This window comes from Mustela erminea, chromosome 2, assembly GCF_009829155.1.
Source record: "Mustela erminea isolate mMusErm1 chromosome 2, mMusErm1.Pri, whole genome shotgun sequence".
In the NCBI taxonomy this organism is placed as follows: Eukaryota; Metazoa; Chordata; class Mammalia; order Carnivora; family Mustelidae; genus Mustela; species Mustela erminea.
Window position 1 is genome coordinate 56643060 of NC_045615.1, and position 19382 is coordinate 56662441.

The window sequence follows — 19382 nt, forward strand, 5'->3', positions numbered from 1 at the left end:
CCTGATGCCAAATGATGGTGAGCATTTTTTCATGTGTCTATTGACCATTTGGATGTCTTCTTTGCAGAAATATCTGTTCATGTCTTCTGCCCATTTCTTGATTGGATTATTTGTTCTTTGGGTGTTGAGTTTGATAAGTTCTTTATAGATTGTGGATACTAGCCCTTTATCCGATATGTCATGTGCCATATCTTTTCCTATTCTGTCAGTTGTCTGTTGGCTTTGCTGACTCTTTCTTTTGCCTTACAAATCTTTTTATCTTGATGAAGTCCCAATAGTTCATTCTTTCCCTTTCTTCCCTTGCCTTTAGCGATGTTTCTAGGAAGAAGTAGCTGCGGCTGAGACCAAAGTGGTTGTTGCCTGTATTCCCTGTATTCTCCTAAGGGATTTTGATGGATTCCTGTCTCACATTGAGGTCTTTCATCCATTTTGAGTTTATCTTTGTGTTTGGTATAAGAAAATGTTCCAATTTCACTCTTCTGCATGTGACTGTCCAATTTTCCCAACACCATTTGTTGAAAGACTGGTTGTTTTTTTTTTTCCATTGGACATTCTTTCCTGCTTTGTCGAAGATTAGTTGACCATAGAGTTGAGGGTCCATTTCTGGGCTCTCTATTCCATTCCATTGATCTATGTGTCTGTTTCTGTGCCGGTACCATACTGTTGGTTTTTATTTATATATATATTTTTATCTATTTGACAGAGAGGGAGACAGCAAGAGAAGGAACACAAGCAGGGAGAGTGGAAGAGGGAGAAGCAGGCTTCCCACTGAGCAGGGAGCCATATGAGGGGCTCAATCCCAGAACTCTGGGATTGGTTCATGACCCAAGCTGAATACAGATGCTTAATGACTGAGCAACCCAGGCACTCCCGTACTGTCTTGATGATTACAAAACTGTAATCATCAATTACAGTTTTGATTACAAAACTGTAATTACAGTTTTGTAATAGAGCTTGAAGTCTGAATTGTGATACCACCAGCTTTGGTTTTCTTTTTCAACATTCCTCTGGCTATTCAGTGTCTTTTCTGGTTCCATACAAATTTTAGGATGATTTGTTCTAACTCAAGGAAAAAAGCTGATGGTATTTTGATAGAGATTACATTAAATGTGTAGATTGTTTTCCTTTATGGTATCACTTATCTCTTGAATTCTCCCCTCGTGATCCAGTAATTGTTAATCCCTCTTTTTCGCAGCTTCTCTATTTTTCATCATTTGGTCTTCTGCATCACTAATTCTCTTCTGCCTCATTTATCCTAGCAGTTAGAGCATCCATTTCTTATTGCACCTCATTAAAAGCCTTTTTATTTCAACTTAGTTAGATTTTACTTCTCCCGAAAGAGATTTTATACTATCTTCTATGCTTTTTTCAAACCCAGCTAGCATCTTCATAATCATTCTGAACTCTGGTTCTAACATTTTACTAATGCCCATATTAATCAGGTCCTTGGCAGTCAGTATTGTCTCTTGTTCTTTTTCTTTTCTTTTTTTTTTTTTAAGATTTTATTTAGTTATTTGACAGAGAGAGATCACAAGCAGATGGAGAGGCAGGCAGAGAGAGAGAAAAAGGGAAGCAGGCTCCCCACCGAGCAGAGAGCCTGATGCAGGACTCGATCCCAGGACCCCGAGATCATGACCCGAACCAAAGGCAGCGGCTTAACCACTAAGCCACCCAGGCATCCCTCTTATTCTTTTTCTTGAAATGAGTTTTTTTTCATTTTGTCATTTTGTCCAGAGAATAGATGAATGAGGGAAAAAAATGCTAAAAGGGTAACAACATCCCCAGAAAAATATGCGAATCAGAAGATCTGCAAATCTTTTAAACAAATCAGAAGAAACCTAAACCCAGAGGAAAAGGAAAAAAAAAAGAAGAGAAAGAATATGATCAGGACCATGAAGAGAACAGAGCCACACACTGGATTTGAGGTGTATTTTGGCCTGTTAGAATAAACTGCCTCCCAAAATTTTAAAGAAAGAAAAACTATATATCTACATGCATGAAAATAATGGTAAATACAATGAAGGGATGGAAATGACTATAAAAATGAAAAATTTTAAATATTTTTTAAAAAGGAATTGGTAAGATCAGAAGTTGGTTGAAAAAGAAAGAAGAAAACAATTTTTTAAAAAGGAGAGAATGTTATCAGGTGGATGAACAGACCAAAGCTATAAACTAAGTGATTTAGGGTATATTTTGGTCTGTTAGAAGAAACTGTATCCCAAAATATTAAAGAAAGAAAAACATATATGTATATAAAAAATAAGGTTAAATACATTAAAGGGATGACTATAAAAATGAAAATTAAAAAAGACTTTTAAAAGGGAATTGATGGGGCGCCTGGGTGGCTCAGTGGGTTAAAGCCTCTGCCTTCAGCTCAGGTCATGATCTCAGGGTCCTGGGATCGAGCCCCGCATCGGGCTCTCTGCTCAGCAGGGAGCCTGCCTCCCCCCCCTCTGCCTGCTTCTCTGCCTACTTGTGATTTCTGTCTGTCAAATAAATTTAAAAAAAAAAAAAAAAACCTTTAAAAAAAAAAAGGGAATTGATAAGAAGTTGGTTGAAAAGGAAAGAAGAAGAATTCAAAAAAAAAAAAAAAAGAAAGAAATATAGAAAACTTTAAAAATTGACTTCAAAAGAATAAAGAATTATGGGGGGAAAGCCATGAATTCTATGTGCTGTATTCCCCTAGCACTGGAGTTTTGCAGTTCTCATTAATCAGTAAAGTTGGTCTTGGCTGGATGTTCTTATTGATCTTCTAGGGGAGGGGCCTGTTGCAGTGATTCTCAGATGTGTTTGCCCCAGAAGGAATTGCACCACCCTTGCCAGGGGCCATGCTATGTAATCTGCTCGGGATTGTTCTCCATAGGTTTTGTTCCCTGAAGGCCTACCACACAGCTTTAGAGGACAAGAATAAAAATGGCAGCCTCCCAATCTCTAGCCCTGGAGGAGAAGAGAAATCGGGCCCCCACTCCTCAGTGCTCTCTCAGAGAAAAGCAGTAAATCACTCCTGTCTCCTTGGTCTCTGGCCACACTCTGAGCTTATCCAGCCTGTGACCAAGCATTTCTATCTCTGGCACACAGCACTATTTGGAGTTTTCAAACCCAGCAGATTCCTGTAGCATGTTCCCACACCGCTCCTCTGGGGAAGGAACAAGAGTCTCCCAGGATCTGCCCCTTGTTGGGACTCTGCTCAAAGAGCAGTGGCCCAACTATGCCATGGATCACAGTTTATGGCAATCCCAAGTTGAGAGCCCACTTCTTGGTTCACTCTTTGCAGCCCCCTTCCTGACTCCAATACCTGGGTGTTCTGCTGCACTCAGGTACCCTCAGTCTTTCTACGACCCCCAAGAGTCCTGAGACCACACTGTCCCAGCAAGGGTTCCACCCCTCACTTAACCACTGGAATGATGTCCCTCACTGGAGCAGACTTCTAACTAAAAGTTCCAATTTTGTGCTCTGCTAATTTATTGCTTGCCAGTAACTGGCTGACAGAAACTCCATCCCACCACAGTCTATCTTCCCAAATATCACCTCAAATTCACTTCTCCAAATGTCCTACCTTCCAGAAAGTGGTTGCTTTTCTATTCAAAGATTTGCTGTTATTCTTTTCTTTAATCTCCTGTTGAGTTCATGGGTATTCAGAATAATTTGATAAATATCTAGCTGAATTCCTGGGACCAGACAGAATTTAGGTCTCCTACTCTTCTGCCATCTTGCTAGCCCTCCCCTAATAGCTTGGTTTCATACTCAGATTAATTTTAAACATTGTTTAATGCAGAGGAGGAACTGGGAAGAATCTCCCATAGCTCTCCATGCCCCATGTCTGGATTCTCTAGAATCAAAAAATTATCAACTGGGTAATAGTTGGTGAATTCAGAAAAAGAAAAATTCTGAAAAGAATTCAGAAAAAGAATCTTATTAGTTTCAATTTAAAGTCATAGTAATAATGGTTGGCATTTGATAGATCCAATAAGATCTTTTTTTTAAAGATTTTATTTATTTGAGAGAGAGGAAATGATGAGAGAGAGAGAGAAAGGGAACATAGGGAAGGTGAAGAAGCAGACTCACCACTGAGCAGGGAGCCCAACCTGGGACTCAGTCCCAAGACTCCAGTCTCCAGGATCATGACCTGAGCTGAAGGCAGATGCTTAATCTAGGCTGAGCCCCCAGATAAGATTTTTTAAGTCACTTATTTACCAACAGACCTTTTCTCATGGTATACACACCATATGTTCATAATCACTATTAACTGAGCCCATCTCTAGTTTGAATCTTAATCAGCTGCTTTCAGCTTTTAAGAAATACACAAAAGAGGTCTTCTTTTAAAAACTGAGTCAAAATTATATTCTTAGGTAGCCAATCCACTGCCTGATAACTATTTTAATAAGACCATAATTCCTGTTTAAAAAGAGTTTGGATCTTAAAAAAAAAAAAAAGAAAGAAAGAAAGAGTTTGGATCTATAACAAAATTTAATGATTTTGCAAAAACATTAGCATTTCAAGTTAGATAAAAAGTAAAAGCATGGTAAAAGAGAAAATCTCCTCAAATCTTGATTCTTTGAAAGTCATTACCGTAGTCTCTATGATCTTACATTTCACACAGTAATTTGAATTTATATTGAACTTCAACAGAAGATAGCAAAATTAATCTGATTTTTTAAAAACTGGTAGAAATTAACCAGCACTTTTCTAATTACTCATATTTCCTAATTATCAATTCTACCGATTTTACCAGAGGTTATAAAAGGAACTACAGGGTCAGATAAAGGACCCAAAAATTATATTATGAGGTAATTATACATTTTATATGAAAACTATGAGACAACAGCCTTCCTACTTCTTGAGTCCTATGCTTTTGTCTATATGGTGTGGTTATTTGATGAATTACTACATTGCCACCAACTGCCCAACAATACAGAATGCAGTCTCATCGGAAGGGTGAAGCCATCTACTGAATCAATCTGATATCCCATCATACAGCTCTAGTGAAATGTATCTCTCAGATCAAAAATCAAACCTAATTTGGACATCTATTAGTAGGCCCTGATAGTGAGAAATATGAAAGAAACTATTTATCTGGATCCAGGGAAGAGATCTCCACATCTAAGTCTTATATAGCAAGGAAAAAGATGGTATCAGCCATGCATAAACAGGTCACAAACTAGAAAAGAATTAGAGCCAGAAAACATAAATGAAATTTGAACTGACTCTTTGGGGTGGGATTCATTTTAGGAAAAAGGATAGGAACAAAATAAGGTATGTGACTTAATAAGCTAATTATCTATCAAAGAATCAGAAACTTGTACTTTGTAAACTTCATTCTTCCGTGTCTTTTATTTTCTTAATTCCCCTTAAATTGTGGGAACTTACTTTTGAAAAAAATTAGCACACTTCAGATATGCTAGAGGAGACAAAGAAAGAAGTGAATTTGCCCATAACAAGTCAAGAGCTGGAGAGGCAAAAAGAATACTCCTATCCTCACTCCCAACTTTGGCATACTGGTGACAACCATAATCAAAGTGAAATAACCATAACAGAAACAGAGAAATAGAGAAGACTAAATTGGGGCACACAGTTTTAACTCCCAAATGTTTTGCTTTTATAAGAACTTCAAGTATTACATACAGTGGAGGCAGGCCTTCACAACTACAACCACATTTTCAGTCTTCTCAAATTTCATTTGAAGTTTCCAAATATTTACTAGGTAATTGCTAATAGAAAGGAACATTTCAACCTATTCTCAAAAAAAAGGTATAAAAATAAATTGTTAAATACTGGCATTAATTTCCAATAGTATTATCCCCTTAATTATTATCAAGCATATTAATTATTTATATAATTAGTATGATAACTATTGTCACATGACAAACATTTTCTAATTCAGTCATTTAAAATAATAATGGACTTTCTTTTTTAAATAGCATGATAAACTTACACTTCTTGGAACTTTAAAAGTTCTGCAAGATATGGTCCACATATACAATGGAATATTACACCTCCATCAGAAAGGATGAATACCCAACTTTTGAATCAACATGGATGGGACTGGAGGAGATTATGCTGAGTGAAATAAGTAAAGCAGAGAGAGTCAATTATCATATGGTTTCACTTACTTGTAGAGGATAAGGAATAACACAGAGGACACTGGGAGTTGGAAAGGAGAAGAGAGTTTGGGGTAATCAAAGGGGGAGACAAACCATGAGAGACTGTGGACTCTGAGAAACAAACAGGATTTGGGAAGGGAGGGTGCAGGGGGATGGGTGAGGCTGGTGATGGGTACTAAGGAGGCCATGTATTGCATAGAGCACTGGGTGTGGTACATAAACAATAAATCTTGGAACACTGAAAAAATAAAATTAAATTTTTTAAATAGGATCATAATAAGCTTAAAGGAAGAACTTAAAGGAAGAAAATATAATTCTGATTCTAAAAAACAAACAAACAAAAAGAATTTAGCCTAAAACAACCCAAAAAAATCAACAGCAACTGAGTAAATAAGGCACAGTCATTTCTGAAACCAAGGAAATCAGTCTTCTCCTGGCATTGGCTTATAGTTTTAAGAAGAAACAGAAGGGCGCCTGGGTGGCTCAGTGATTTAAAGCCTCTGCCTTCAGCTCAGGTCATGACTCCAGCATCCTAGGATTGAGCCCTGCATCGGGCTCTCTGCTTATCAGGGAGCCTGCTTCCTCCTCCTCTCTCTCTCTGCCTATCTTTCTGCCTACTTGTGATCTCTGTCAAATAAATAAATAATTTTTAAAAAAAAAAAAGAAAAAGAAGAAGAAACAGAGAATACTAGAACTCTTTTTCTTAGATTGTCCATTGTATTAAAAATGTACATTTCCTAGTTCCTTATTCTTGAAATCCAAGAAATGTACCCCAATTTGGAATAAAATAAAACCTGGTCTAAGTTACATTATACTTACATTATTTTATATGTGGAATTGACTAAAATCACTATTATTATAATATTCCAACATCCTGATATTTGTCATACTTAACAAGTTTGAAATCTGCCTATTGTGTATTTTATTCCATTCCCCTCTTGGAATAGTGGAGTTACAGCAAGCCCATATACCCATAATATGCTGGCCATGGGCCAAAAAGTAGAAGCAGGAGTGACACTTCTAATGATGACATCTCATGACCCATTACTATTTTTTGCTTTTTGTCCTCTAGGTTCTAGTATTCTGTAAGTTTTAAGAACCCATAAAAGAGACATAAACGTTCCACTGAATTGGAAGTTGAGACATCAACTGGCCATTCCAGGTTCTGTGTGCTAGAAAGCAAAATAAGGAGTGTATTGGCTGAGGTGATTAACCCTGACCAGGACTGAGAAACAGGACTAAGGAAAGCCATGCACTGCGGTAGGATGGAACACAGAGAAACCCTGCAGAGCTTCCTCAAACTATAATGCCCACTGAAAATGGTAAGAGCAAGTTTATTTAAAGGTTTGAGAAGGAAGCCTGTGACTCAAGAGCTCAGACCCCTTAGAACTAAAGATTCTGGTTACCACATCAGGCTGAAAACTCCACCTGATCAAGTCCCTCTAAAGAGACAGGGAACACAGAATGAGTAATGAAAAAATCTTAAACTATCTATAGCTTCAGATCAATTACATAAACTAACAAGTCCCCATCTGCATTTCCTTGTTTCCTACATCACTTTCTTTCATTTCCCCTCTCTTTTTTTCCCTCTTCTATTGTAAAATGTCAACACTAATAATGGATAAAAGTTATAAGATGCTACCTATAATTAACCACTATTCTAAAATGCTTACTGATGAATGTAATTCTTAGAAAAAGTCCACAGGGGCTCCTGGGTGGCTCGGTGGATTAAGCCGCTGCCTTCAGCTCAGGTCATGATTTCAGTGTCCTGGGATCGAACCCCGCATAGGGCTCTTTGCTCAGCGGGGAACCTGCTTCTCTCTCTCTCTGCCTGACTCTCTGCCTACTTGTGATCTCTCTCTCTGTCAAATAAATAAATAAAATCTTTAAAAAAAAAAAAAGAAAAGAAAGAAATAAAAGAAAAAAGAAAAGGTCCACAAACTTAGTACCCCTAGTATCCCTAAAGCTCAAAGAGATTAAGCAGTTAAGATTAAGTCTACCTATCTGGAAATCTGTCTGAACTAGTATGTAGCAGAGACAGATTTCAAATACAGGTTGTCTACTTTAGGAGCCCACACTACTAACCATTTCTTTATAGTATCTCATGTTATACTTACTTACCATTTAATCTATAGGTTGCAGAATAATGGAACAGGAATGTGAAAAAAACAAAAGTAGAAATGGCCTTAATCTAAAGATCCATTTGGTAGTGACAATGTAATATCATCTCTCAATGCAATAGCTAGACCTCAGTTTAGCTTCTTTGGCGAAGTTATATTTGAAAATTATACATAAAATAATTGTGTTTTTTAAATAGTATATGTGGGAAGAAGAATTATATGCATATGTAGTACACATGAGAGAGAAGAGAACTAGGCAGTCAAGGGATAAACTGTAATGGTAATCTATTGTTTTTTATCTGTCCAGCATCCCATCCATTATCTTCCCATAACAGCATCCACATTCACCATTGTTGGGGCAATCAAACCTCCCCTATACTTTGTGGTTTTAGAGAAGCTTCCAAACACAGGATTCCCTACCCCAGGAATGACTGGACCAAACAGATTCTCCCTACTAAGAATTTTAATCCTAAATGGAGTGACACATAAAAAAATGGAAGGGCGTTATAGAATTAAGTTATCTAATGGCAGTTCCTGATTGCAGCTCTTACTATTCAAATACCTGGAATTGTCTAAGTCCTGTCCTTCCTTAAGACTCAACTATACAGGGGCCTGAGTGGCCCAGTGGGTTAAGCCTCTGTCTTTGGCTTAGGTCATGATCTCAGGGTCCTGGGTTTGAGTCCTGTATCTGCATCTGGCTCTCTGCTCAGCAGGGAGCCTGCTTCTCCCCACCCCCGCCGTCTCTCTGCATACTTGTGATAGTCCTCTGTCAAATAAATAAATAAAATCTTTTTAAAAAAAGGACTTAACTATACAATTAATCCTTCAAGCCCATAAGCCACCCAAATACCTTTCCTATAAATACTATTGTAAATCTAGTATCACTCTTAAAAATCTATTGTTTCTAAGCAAAATCTCCTGATAGAATGGTTGCTATTACCAACTCAGGAAGTCTAACGCAACAATTAAGGCATCAGTGATAGCACCTGGGCTTCCAACAAAGGAAATAAAGATCTGCTAAGCTCAATTAGGAGTCATTATGTATGAAGGCAAAATGAATGTGAAAAGGGTAAAAGATGATATTCACAATTATGAAGATATTGTTTCTAAACATGAATGGATCATCAAAGATATTCTGGTCATAGACTCTCAAGACTGTTTAGGATCCAGATGAGGCAATGACAGTAGCTATACCTTAAGAATATGCACAAAAACTATTTTTAATTCTATTGCCATCCTCCATCTACATATCTTGATCATCTGCACAGCTCTCATGCGCCATAATTCATTCAATAGTCCTATTCTCCCACTCAAGAATCCCAAGAACCATGAAGAATGTAATAGTGTTTTATGTCTTATAGAATACATGGAACAATGAAGAACATCCAACCAGGCAATCAACAATAAGCACTTTTAATTTTCTCATATTCTAATAACAAAATATAGATTAAAAGGAGAAAGAAGAGGATATGAAGGGAAAAGAAAATATGAAAAATGACATATTAGTCTAGGAGAGGAGGAAAGTATAATTCTTATTAACTCTAACAACTATAATAACTGTTATAAATTTACCTGTGCTTCTGAAACATTATAGTGCCCCGGCCCTGGAACAGCTTTCTCAGTGTTAGAGGCAACAGTAAAAGTACTTTCTCTGGCAGCCAAAGAAAGGAATGGTGCATAGCCACCTATAAAAGTAAAATCATATCACTGGAAGATAAGATAGGGTCCCAGTGATTTCAGAGAAAAAGCATTCAAAATATATAAAATCATTTAGTAACCTCAACTGTGGAGACTATATTATCAGAACACTATATTATCAGAACACTATATTATCAGAATACAGCCACGGAAGTTGCTGTATTTTTTAAAATTCTGATTAACAGCAGAATATTTATTAACATATATTAAATAAAAGAACTTACAGAACTCAAAGTCCCAAACAGAAAAAATACTTAAAGAAATAAAAAGCAAAAGCCTTTTTTTCTTCTAAGAATATTTGGCTAAGATGAAAACAACAGTTATGCTTAGCTAATAAAATATTTTCATCCTCAGAAGACCAGCATTTTACATTTTGGAGCAACATCTATTATTTATAGAGAATAGCATATATAAAGTTGTAGCAACAATTTAGACTGAAAAAAAAAAAAAAAAAAAAAAAAAAAAAAAAAAAAAATAATTTAAAGTGACTTTACAGCAAGTAATTAATAATGTCTCTTTGCTTTGGTACATAGTTGGTACTTGGTAAGTATTTCTTGACTGCCTGACCCCAAAGGTTTACAAATCTAAGATACAAATTTCTTTGGAACAAATAACCATAAAATTAGACAAACTTGATAAACTTAGTAGACAGACTTAGTCTTCTGAAAGACTGATTAAAAAAAAAAAAAAACAAGAACTGTATCAAGAAAATTAGTATAATTTAAGCAACACAAATATCACAAAAGATATGGGAGAGAGCAGAGCAGTTATCTTTAATGGGTAATAAAAAGAATGAAAGTGAGGGAACAAAATTTGTGAGACTCTTATACACTAAAGGAAAATGTACACTACTGTCAGAATATATGGCAATAATTACTACAATTTAAAATTTACTTATCTGGGCTAATAATAAAAAACAATCTTCCTGAAACAGGAAATAATGTGTTTCTTTTGAAGCCCACATTCACTAAAACGCAACTGAAATCAAGAATTAATTCTTTGTTATATCACTAAAAACCAACAAACTATGAAAGAGAAAAAGACAAGAATGGATCAGAGAAAATCTTCAGAAACAACCACAAAACAAAACAAAACAAAAAAAGATGGCAATAAATATATATCTATTAGTAATTACTTTGAATATAAATTGACTAAAAACACTTTAGTCAAAAGACATAAGGTGACTGACTGAATAGAGAAAAAACAAGACCCATGTATATGCTGTCTGGAAAAGACTCACTGCAGACCTAAAGACACCTACAGATTGAAAGGGAGGGGATGGAAAAACATTTATCATGTAAATGGATATCAAAAGAAGGCCAGGGTAGCAATAGCTATATTGTACAAAATAAGCCTGTAACAAAGACTGTAACAAGAGACAAAGAAGGACACTATCTAATAATAAAACGGACAATCCAACAAGAAAATATAACAAATATGTAGGCACCCAACACAGGAGCACCCTAATACATAAAACAGTTAACAACAAGCATAAAAGAAATAATGCATAGTAATATAATAATAGTAAGGGACTTTAACACCCCACTTACACTGATGGACAGATCATCCAAACAGAAAAACAATTAAAAAACAGTGACTTGAATGACACACTGGACCAGATGGATTTAACAGTTATATTCAGAACATTCCACCCTAAAACAGCAGAATACACATTTCTTTTAAGTGCACATGGAACATTTTCCAGAATAGATCATATATGAGGCCACAAAACCAGTCTCAAGATATTTTTAAAAAAAAATCAAAGTCATACTATGCTTTTTTTCCTGACCACAATGTTATGAAATTAGAAACCAATCATAAGAAAAAAATCTAGAAATAGCACAAATACAGGGAGGTTAAATAACATGCTATTAAACAATGAATGGGTCTACCAAGAAATGAGAGAAGAAATCAAAAATTACATGAAAATGAAAATGAAATGGTCCAAAATCTTTGGGATGCAGAAAAAGTGGTTCTAAGAAGGAACGCCATAGCAACACAGGCTCACCTCAAGAAGCAAGAAAAATCTCAAGGAACCTAACCTTACACCCAGAGGAGCTAGAAAAAGAAGAATAATCAAAATCAAAACCCAACAAAAGGATGGAAATAATAAAGATTAGAGTAGAAATAAATGCTATAGAAACTGAAAAACCAAAAGAACAGGTCAATGAAAACCAGAGGCTGGTTCTTTGAGAAGAAAAAAAAAAATCAATAAAATTGATAAACCTCTAGCCAGAATTATCAAGGAAAAAAAAGAGAAAGGACTCAAAAAAAAAAAAAATCACAAATGAAGAGAAATAACAACCAACACCACAGAAATACAAACAATTATAAGAGAATATTATGAAAAACTATATGTCAACAAATTAGACAACCTAGAAGAAAAGAATAAATTCCTAGAAACATAAATACAAAAACTAAAACAGAAAGAAACAGAGAATTTGAGCAGACCCATAACCAGTAAAGAAATTGAGTCAGTATTCAAAAACTCCAAACAAACGAAAGTCCAAACCAGATGGCTTCAGAGGGGAATTCTACCAAATTTTTAAGGAAGAGTTAATACCTATTCTTCTCAAACTATTCCAGTAGGAAAACTTCCAAATTCATTCTATGAAGCCAGCATTACCCTGATACCAAAATCACCACAAAAAAAAAAAGAGAGAGAGAGAGAGAGAGAACTACAATCTCTAATGAACATAGATGTAAAAATCCTTAAAATACTAGCAAACTGAATCCAACAAAAAAATCGTTCACCACAATCAAGTGGGATTTATTCCTAAGTTGCAAGGGTAGTTCAGTATTCAGAAAACATTCAATGTGATACATTATACCGATAAGAGAAAGGATAGGAAGCATATGATCATTTCAATAAATGCAGAAAAGAGCATTTGACAAAGTACAATATCCATTTGTAATAGAAGTCCTTAACACAGTGGGTTGAGAGGGAACATATCTCAGTCTAATAAAGGCCATATATGAAAAATTCACAGCTAACATCATCCTTAATCATGACAAATTCACATCTCTCCCCCTAAGGTCAGGAACAAAACAAGGATGTGTACTCTCACCACTTTTATTCAATATATACTGTAATCTTAGCCACAGCAATCAGACAATACAAAGAAATAAAAGGCATCCAAATTGGTAAGGAAGACATAAAACTTCCACTATTTGCAAATGACATGATACAATATATAAAAAATCCTGAAGACTCCACAAAAAAACTGGTAAAACTGATAAGTGATATTCAGTCAAGTTGTAGGATACAAAATCAATCTATAGAAATCTATTACATTTCTATACACCACTAATGAAGCAACAGAAAGAGAAATCAAGAAAACAATTCCATTTGCAACTGCACCAAAAATAAGATACCTAGGAATAAACTTAACAAAAGCAGTGGAAGGCCTGTACTCCAAAAACTATAAAACACTGATTTAAAAAAATTGAAAATGACACAAAGAAATGGAAAGACATTCCATGCTCATAATTGGGAGAACAAATATTGTTAAAAAGTCTATGCTACCTAGAGCAATCTATACATTCAATGCAATCCCTATCAAAATGCCATCAACTTTTTTCAAAGAGCTGGAACAAATTATCTTAAAATTTATATGGGAGTGGAAAGATCCTGAAAAGCCAAAGGAAAGTTGAAAAATTAAACCAAAGCTGGTGGTATCAAAATGTGACTTCAAGTTCTATTACAAAGCTGAAGTCATGAAGACAGTATATTGGCACAAAAACAGACAAATGGATCAATGGAACAGAATAGAAAACCCAGAAATGGACCCTCAACTCTATGGTCAATTAGTCTTTGACAAAGCAGTTAAGAATGTCCAATGGAAAAAAGACAGTCTCTTCAACAAATGGTGTTGGGAAAACTGGACAGCCACATGCAGGAGAATGAAACTGGACCATCTCCTTGCATGACACACAAAAATAGACTCAAAATGGATGAAAGACCTCGATATGAGACAGGAACTCCTCCAAACCCTTGAGGAGAACACACGCAGCAATGTCTTTGACCTTGGCCGCAGCAACTTCTTGCTAGGCATGTCTCCGAAGGTAAGGGAAACAAAAGCAAAAATGGATTATTGGGATTTCATCAAGATAAAAGGCTTTTGTACAGCAAAGGAAACATTTAACAAAACCAAAAGACAACCAACAGAATGGGAGAAAATATTTGCAAATGACATATCATATAAAGGGCTAATATCCAAAATCTATAAAGAAGTGATCAAACTCAACATCCAAAAAAAAAAAAAAAAAAAAATTCCAATCAAGAAATGGGCAGAAGACATGAAAAGACATTTCGGCAAAGAAGACATCCAAATGGCCAACAGACACATGAAAAAATGCTCAACATCACTCGGCATCAGGGAAATGCAAATCAAAACCAGTGAGATATGACCTCACACCAGTCATAATGGCTAAAATTAACAAGTCAGGAAATGACAGATGTTGGTTGGCAAGGATGCAGAGAAAGGAGAACACTCCTACACTGTTGGTGGGAATGCAAGCTGGAGCAACCACACTGGAAAACAGTATGGAGGCTCCTCAAAATGTTGAAAACATAGCTACCCTATGACCCACAATTGCACTACTGGATATTTACCCAAAGCTATAAATGTAGTGATTCAAAGGAGCATGTGCACCCCAATGTTTACAGCAGCAATGTCCACAATAGTCAAACTGTGGAAAGAGCCCAGGTGTTCATCTACAGATAAATGGATAAAGAAGATGTGGTATCTATATACAATGGAATACTGCCCAGCCATCAAAAAAAAAAGAAAGAAAGAAAGAAAGAAAAAGAAAAAAAGAACTCTTGTCACTTGCAATAACATGGTTGGAACTAGAGGGTATTATGGTAGGGGAAAGAAGTCAATCAGGGAAAGACAGTGATCATATGATCTCACTGATATTTGGAAATTAAAAAACAACACAGAGGATTACAGGGGAAGAGAGATAAAAATAAAAGAAGATGAAATCAGAGAGAGAGAGACAAATCATGAGACTCTTAAGCATAGGAAACAAACAGGAATGCTGGAGGGGAGGAAGATGGAGAGGATGGGATAACTGGGTGATGGACATTAAGGAGGACACATGATGTAATGAGCACTGGGTGTTATATAAAACTGATGAATCACTGACCTCTACCTCTGAAACCAATAATACATTAAATATTGATTGAATTTAAATAAAAATTATTTTAAAAGAACACTAAAATATCTTTATAAATATTCTCCATGTGTTCAACAAAGTAGAAGAAAGATGAACAGGATGAGGAAATAAAGGGAAGATATAAAAATACTGAAATCAAACTTCTGTAATGAAAAGTACACTGATATGGGGCACCTGGTTGGCTCAGTCAGAAGGGTGTGCAACTCTTGATCCAGGGTCATGAGTTCAAGCCCCACATTGGGTATAGAGATTACTTAAATAAAAACCTTAAAAAAAAAAAAAAGTACACTGATAGGGTTAATGACAAATTTATGTGAGTTAATAAAAGATTTTTTTCTCAATTCTTAATCTCTTTAAAAATAACTACAGCAAAGGGACGCCTGGGTGGCTCAGTTGGTTAAGCAGCTGCCTTCGGCTCAGGTCATGATCCCAGCGTTCTGGGATCTAGTCCCACATCGGGCTCCTTGCTCAGCGGGGAGCCTGCTTCTCCCTCTGCCTCTGCCTGCCATTCTGTCTGCCTGTGCTCGCTCTCTCTCCCTCTTTCTCTCTCTCTCTGATAAATAAATAAAATCTTTAAAAAAAAAATAACTACAGCAAAAATAATTTCAAATTATTGTGATATTATAGCATATATAGAAGTAAAATATATGACTACAATAGCACAAAAGATGAGATGGGAGAAATGGAAGAACGCTCTAGTAAGGTTCATATACTAATGTGAAGTGGTACACTGTGATAGGTTAGAGATGTATATTGTAAATCTCAGAGCAACCACTAAAAAATAAAGCAGTATAGCTAGTAAAGCAATAGTCAAGGTGAAAACAAAATCATTAAAAAAAAAAAAACAACAACTAAACTCATTCAACAAGGTAGGGATAAAAAAAGAAACAAAGAAGAGATAAGATAAAAACAAATATCAAGAGATTAAATTTAAACACAACGATACTGATAATTAAATTAAATAGAAAAGTTCTAAGTACCCCAATATAAACAGCAGAGATTGTCAACTGGATAATAAAGTAAAACCTAACTTTATGTTGTCTACAGATAACCCTCATAACACATAAAGACATGAAGTTAAAAATAAAAGGATGGAAAAGATTCACCATGCATCCATGAATCAAAGGAAGCTGGAGTGGCTATATTAAAATCAGACAAAGCAGATTTTAGAACAGTGAATACTAGGGATAAGAGAAACGTTGCATTATGATAAAGGGGCCATTTCATCAACAGGATTTAGTAATTCATAAAGATCGGCAAAAAAACGATTGCCATAAAAATCAGAACAGGGCTCACCTGTAGGGGAGTGAAAGAAGGATAATTAAAAGAGAAATTGGGCAATGTTATGTTTCTTGAGTATTTACTTTTGATGTTATAATTTTTATGAAATTTTCTACATAAGTGTTTAATCTTTCAAGTAAAGGGTTTTGGGTTTTGTTTTTTTTTTAATTTAGGATCATACAACATGAGGTAATGTGAGATAAATATGAAAACTAAGAAAACTAAGTTCAGACTAGCTCTTAGGCAGCTGTCCTAATACCATGGCAGAGAATCTAACTGAATCTACCTAAACAAGTGTGAAATTAATTGCAAAATACTGAAATTCATAGAAAAATAGAAAAGAAACAACAAACACTCAATAGCCCCATCTATTCAAGGAAGCCAGTACTCAAAAAATCTTCAGTGAAGCTTTCCAAAATTAATTATATAGAATCTTTCATCAACAGGCTAAAAGTGTACATGAAATACTGACCTCAAGTAAAACCACAAGAAAAACAAAGTGTTTATACTGATTAGCTCCATGAAAGAAGGGACTTGTCTGTTTTATTCACAATTGTCTACATAATGTTTACATTTAGAGTGGCTAACTGTTCTAGCATGCTCAGGACATAGAACTTTCAGTGCTAAAACCACGTTCCCATATAAATCAAGATGTTTGGCCACCCTATCGTAGTGCCCTGCATACTAATCAATAAATACAGAATTCATAGGTGATATTCTAAACTACACCTTTAGTCATTCATTTAACAATAGTGAATGCTTTATTGTGTGTGGAGAGATGCAGTGAGGTATAATAATGAATAAGCTAAAACTCTGGCTTCTAATAATGAGAAAACCAGAATAACAAATAATAATACTATAAACAGTGCTGCCAATAATTAAGGTATAAAATATAGGAGAAGATGGTTCTGGGGACTTAGGGTTAGTGGAGTGTGAGATAAAAGGTTTGATGTGGGACATATGGATATACCGGCATGTGAAGTGCCAACTACAAATGATAAATCAAACTGTCAGTCAGAAAGAAGAAATTAGGAATACAGGAGAAAGAAAGATTTGAAAAGAAAGAAATAAGTTCAGTCTGGGAAATATTGAGTTTGAGGCACCAACAGCAGAAGATAAATCAAACTGGCATGAAGCAATAAAAGTTAGTCCATTCTGAGAAAGAAGGTGGGCAGCATGTGATTAAAGGGCAAGTTCCATAGCCACAGCTACAGCCTCAAAACAAAAGGGTCATTCTTCATATAAAAGCAATAACTAGACCTCTGAAACATACTCATCTTCAGCAATATCAACATATACAGCAATCACATATATATTGTTTATTTAAAGACAGATTGCATTCCCTGAGGTGGTCTCCCTAATTTCTGACTGGCTAATAGGATAAATCATTATTGGTGGCATAAGCTCATGGGCATGAGTGCAGACCATGGATAGCTCATGCCTCTATAGCAGGTAAAGCTAACCACTCCTCCACCAAAGAAGAAATCTGCGAAAGAATATATTTAGGAGCTAGTGTTACCCAGCGTAGATAACTAATATAGAACCAATATAGATAATTAATATACAGCTGATGTGGGTGCCATTTATTATGTAAATCAAGTTCAAAAAGCACTTAAATTCTCCTTAGCATAATATGCCAGGAGACGTCAGATTACTAAAAAGACTATATTTTTATCATATTTGACTAGGTTGGTTGCATCAGGAGAAAATTTGCTTTGATAAGAAAAAATATCCTTCCTTCTTAGATAAATGCGAGAAAATAAGGAATAGCTCTCAATAATCTGGAATTGGAACATCCAGTCTCTCTCCTACTTGTGAAATCGGAGCAGCTCAGTGTGTTCTTTTTAGGCTGCAAATCCTGGGTTGAAAAGAGTCTCTCTGATTAAATGGCTGAAGGCTGAGGCAATGAAGTTTACAGACTGGGGTGAAAAGAATTTCCTGAGGAAAATGTGAAGATAATAAACTGGAAGATTGACCAAGAAAGCTACAGTAATATGAGAGTGGTAATTAGGAAGGAGAAAAGTTAGAAATAACAAGTATTTGCATCTTTCTTATGAAGATCTAAGATTATAATTTCCTTTGCTCTACTGTGGTTCAAGGTAACAAGTTATATAAAGTCCTAACATCTATTCTACCTACATCATTCTCTATAAAAATCTACCTGACCCTTAATTGAATTAACTGTGTATATTTCTCCATAGACCAGTGTGTCACTGATCTTAAAGAAGGGTAAAACAAAATGAACCTAGGAAAGACATAATAGCTACTTTTAAATTATCCAGTAGAGAAATAATACCTGTACCTTCTATTAATTATTACCATGTTGTCGCTAAGTATTACTAAAATAGGGCTCAATAGGATGCAGCTGCTTTTCTTTGCTAAGCAAAGAATCTCCTAGTTTCTTTCACAAGTCAGCAAGGCAAAATTCTATAAAACAGTAAAAGCAGGGTCTTGCAACACTCCACTTACTGCTTTCTAAGCAGAGTTCACATAAGTCATGTAGTGAGTTTTTAATTCTGCTATGTGTAGCCCATTAGACATTTTTTTTTTATTTTATTCCAAGAATTACTGTTTGTTATTTTTTAAAAATTTAAAAGCTGATGGGGCGCCTGCATGGCTCAGTGGGTTAGGCTTCTGCCTTCAGTTCAGGTCATGATCTCGGGGTCCTGCGATGGAGCCCGCATCGGGCTCCCTGCTCAGCGGGAAACCTGCTTCTCCCTCTCTCTGCCTGCCTCTCTGTATACTTGTGATTTCTCTCTCTGTCAAATAAATAAATAAAATCTTAAAAAAAAAATTTTAAAGCTGAGAGTAACAATAAAGATCATGACTATTGTCCCCAAGAGAATCACATTTAGTGTGGCAGCCAGATAAGTTAACAGATAATTAAGATATAATATCAAAGTTCTATGAAAGAGTCATTAAGGAGTCAAAGAAAGACTTGAGAAATAATAGAGTCAAAGAACAATTTCACTTTGAGTCTAAAAGAGTAAGTAGGACTCAG

At 35.6% G+C, this 19382-nt stretch overlaps 1 protein-coding gene across 2 annotated transcripts in view; it reads right to left on the reverse strand.

Annotated features, from left to right (window-relative positions):
• The window catches only part of STPG2 (sperm tail PG-rich repeat containing 2), a 582130-nt gene that overhangs the window by 561086 nt on the left and 1662 nt on the right, over window positions 1-19382 (reverse strand). For both annotated transcript variants that reach the window (XM_032332948.1, XM_032332947.1), the window contains exon 3: window positions 9794-9906. In XM_032332948.1, the coding sequence (XP_032188839.1) occupies window positions 9794-9906 (113 nt within the window). The remainder of the gene's footprint in view (window positions 1-9793; window positions 9907-19382) is intronic.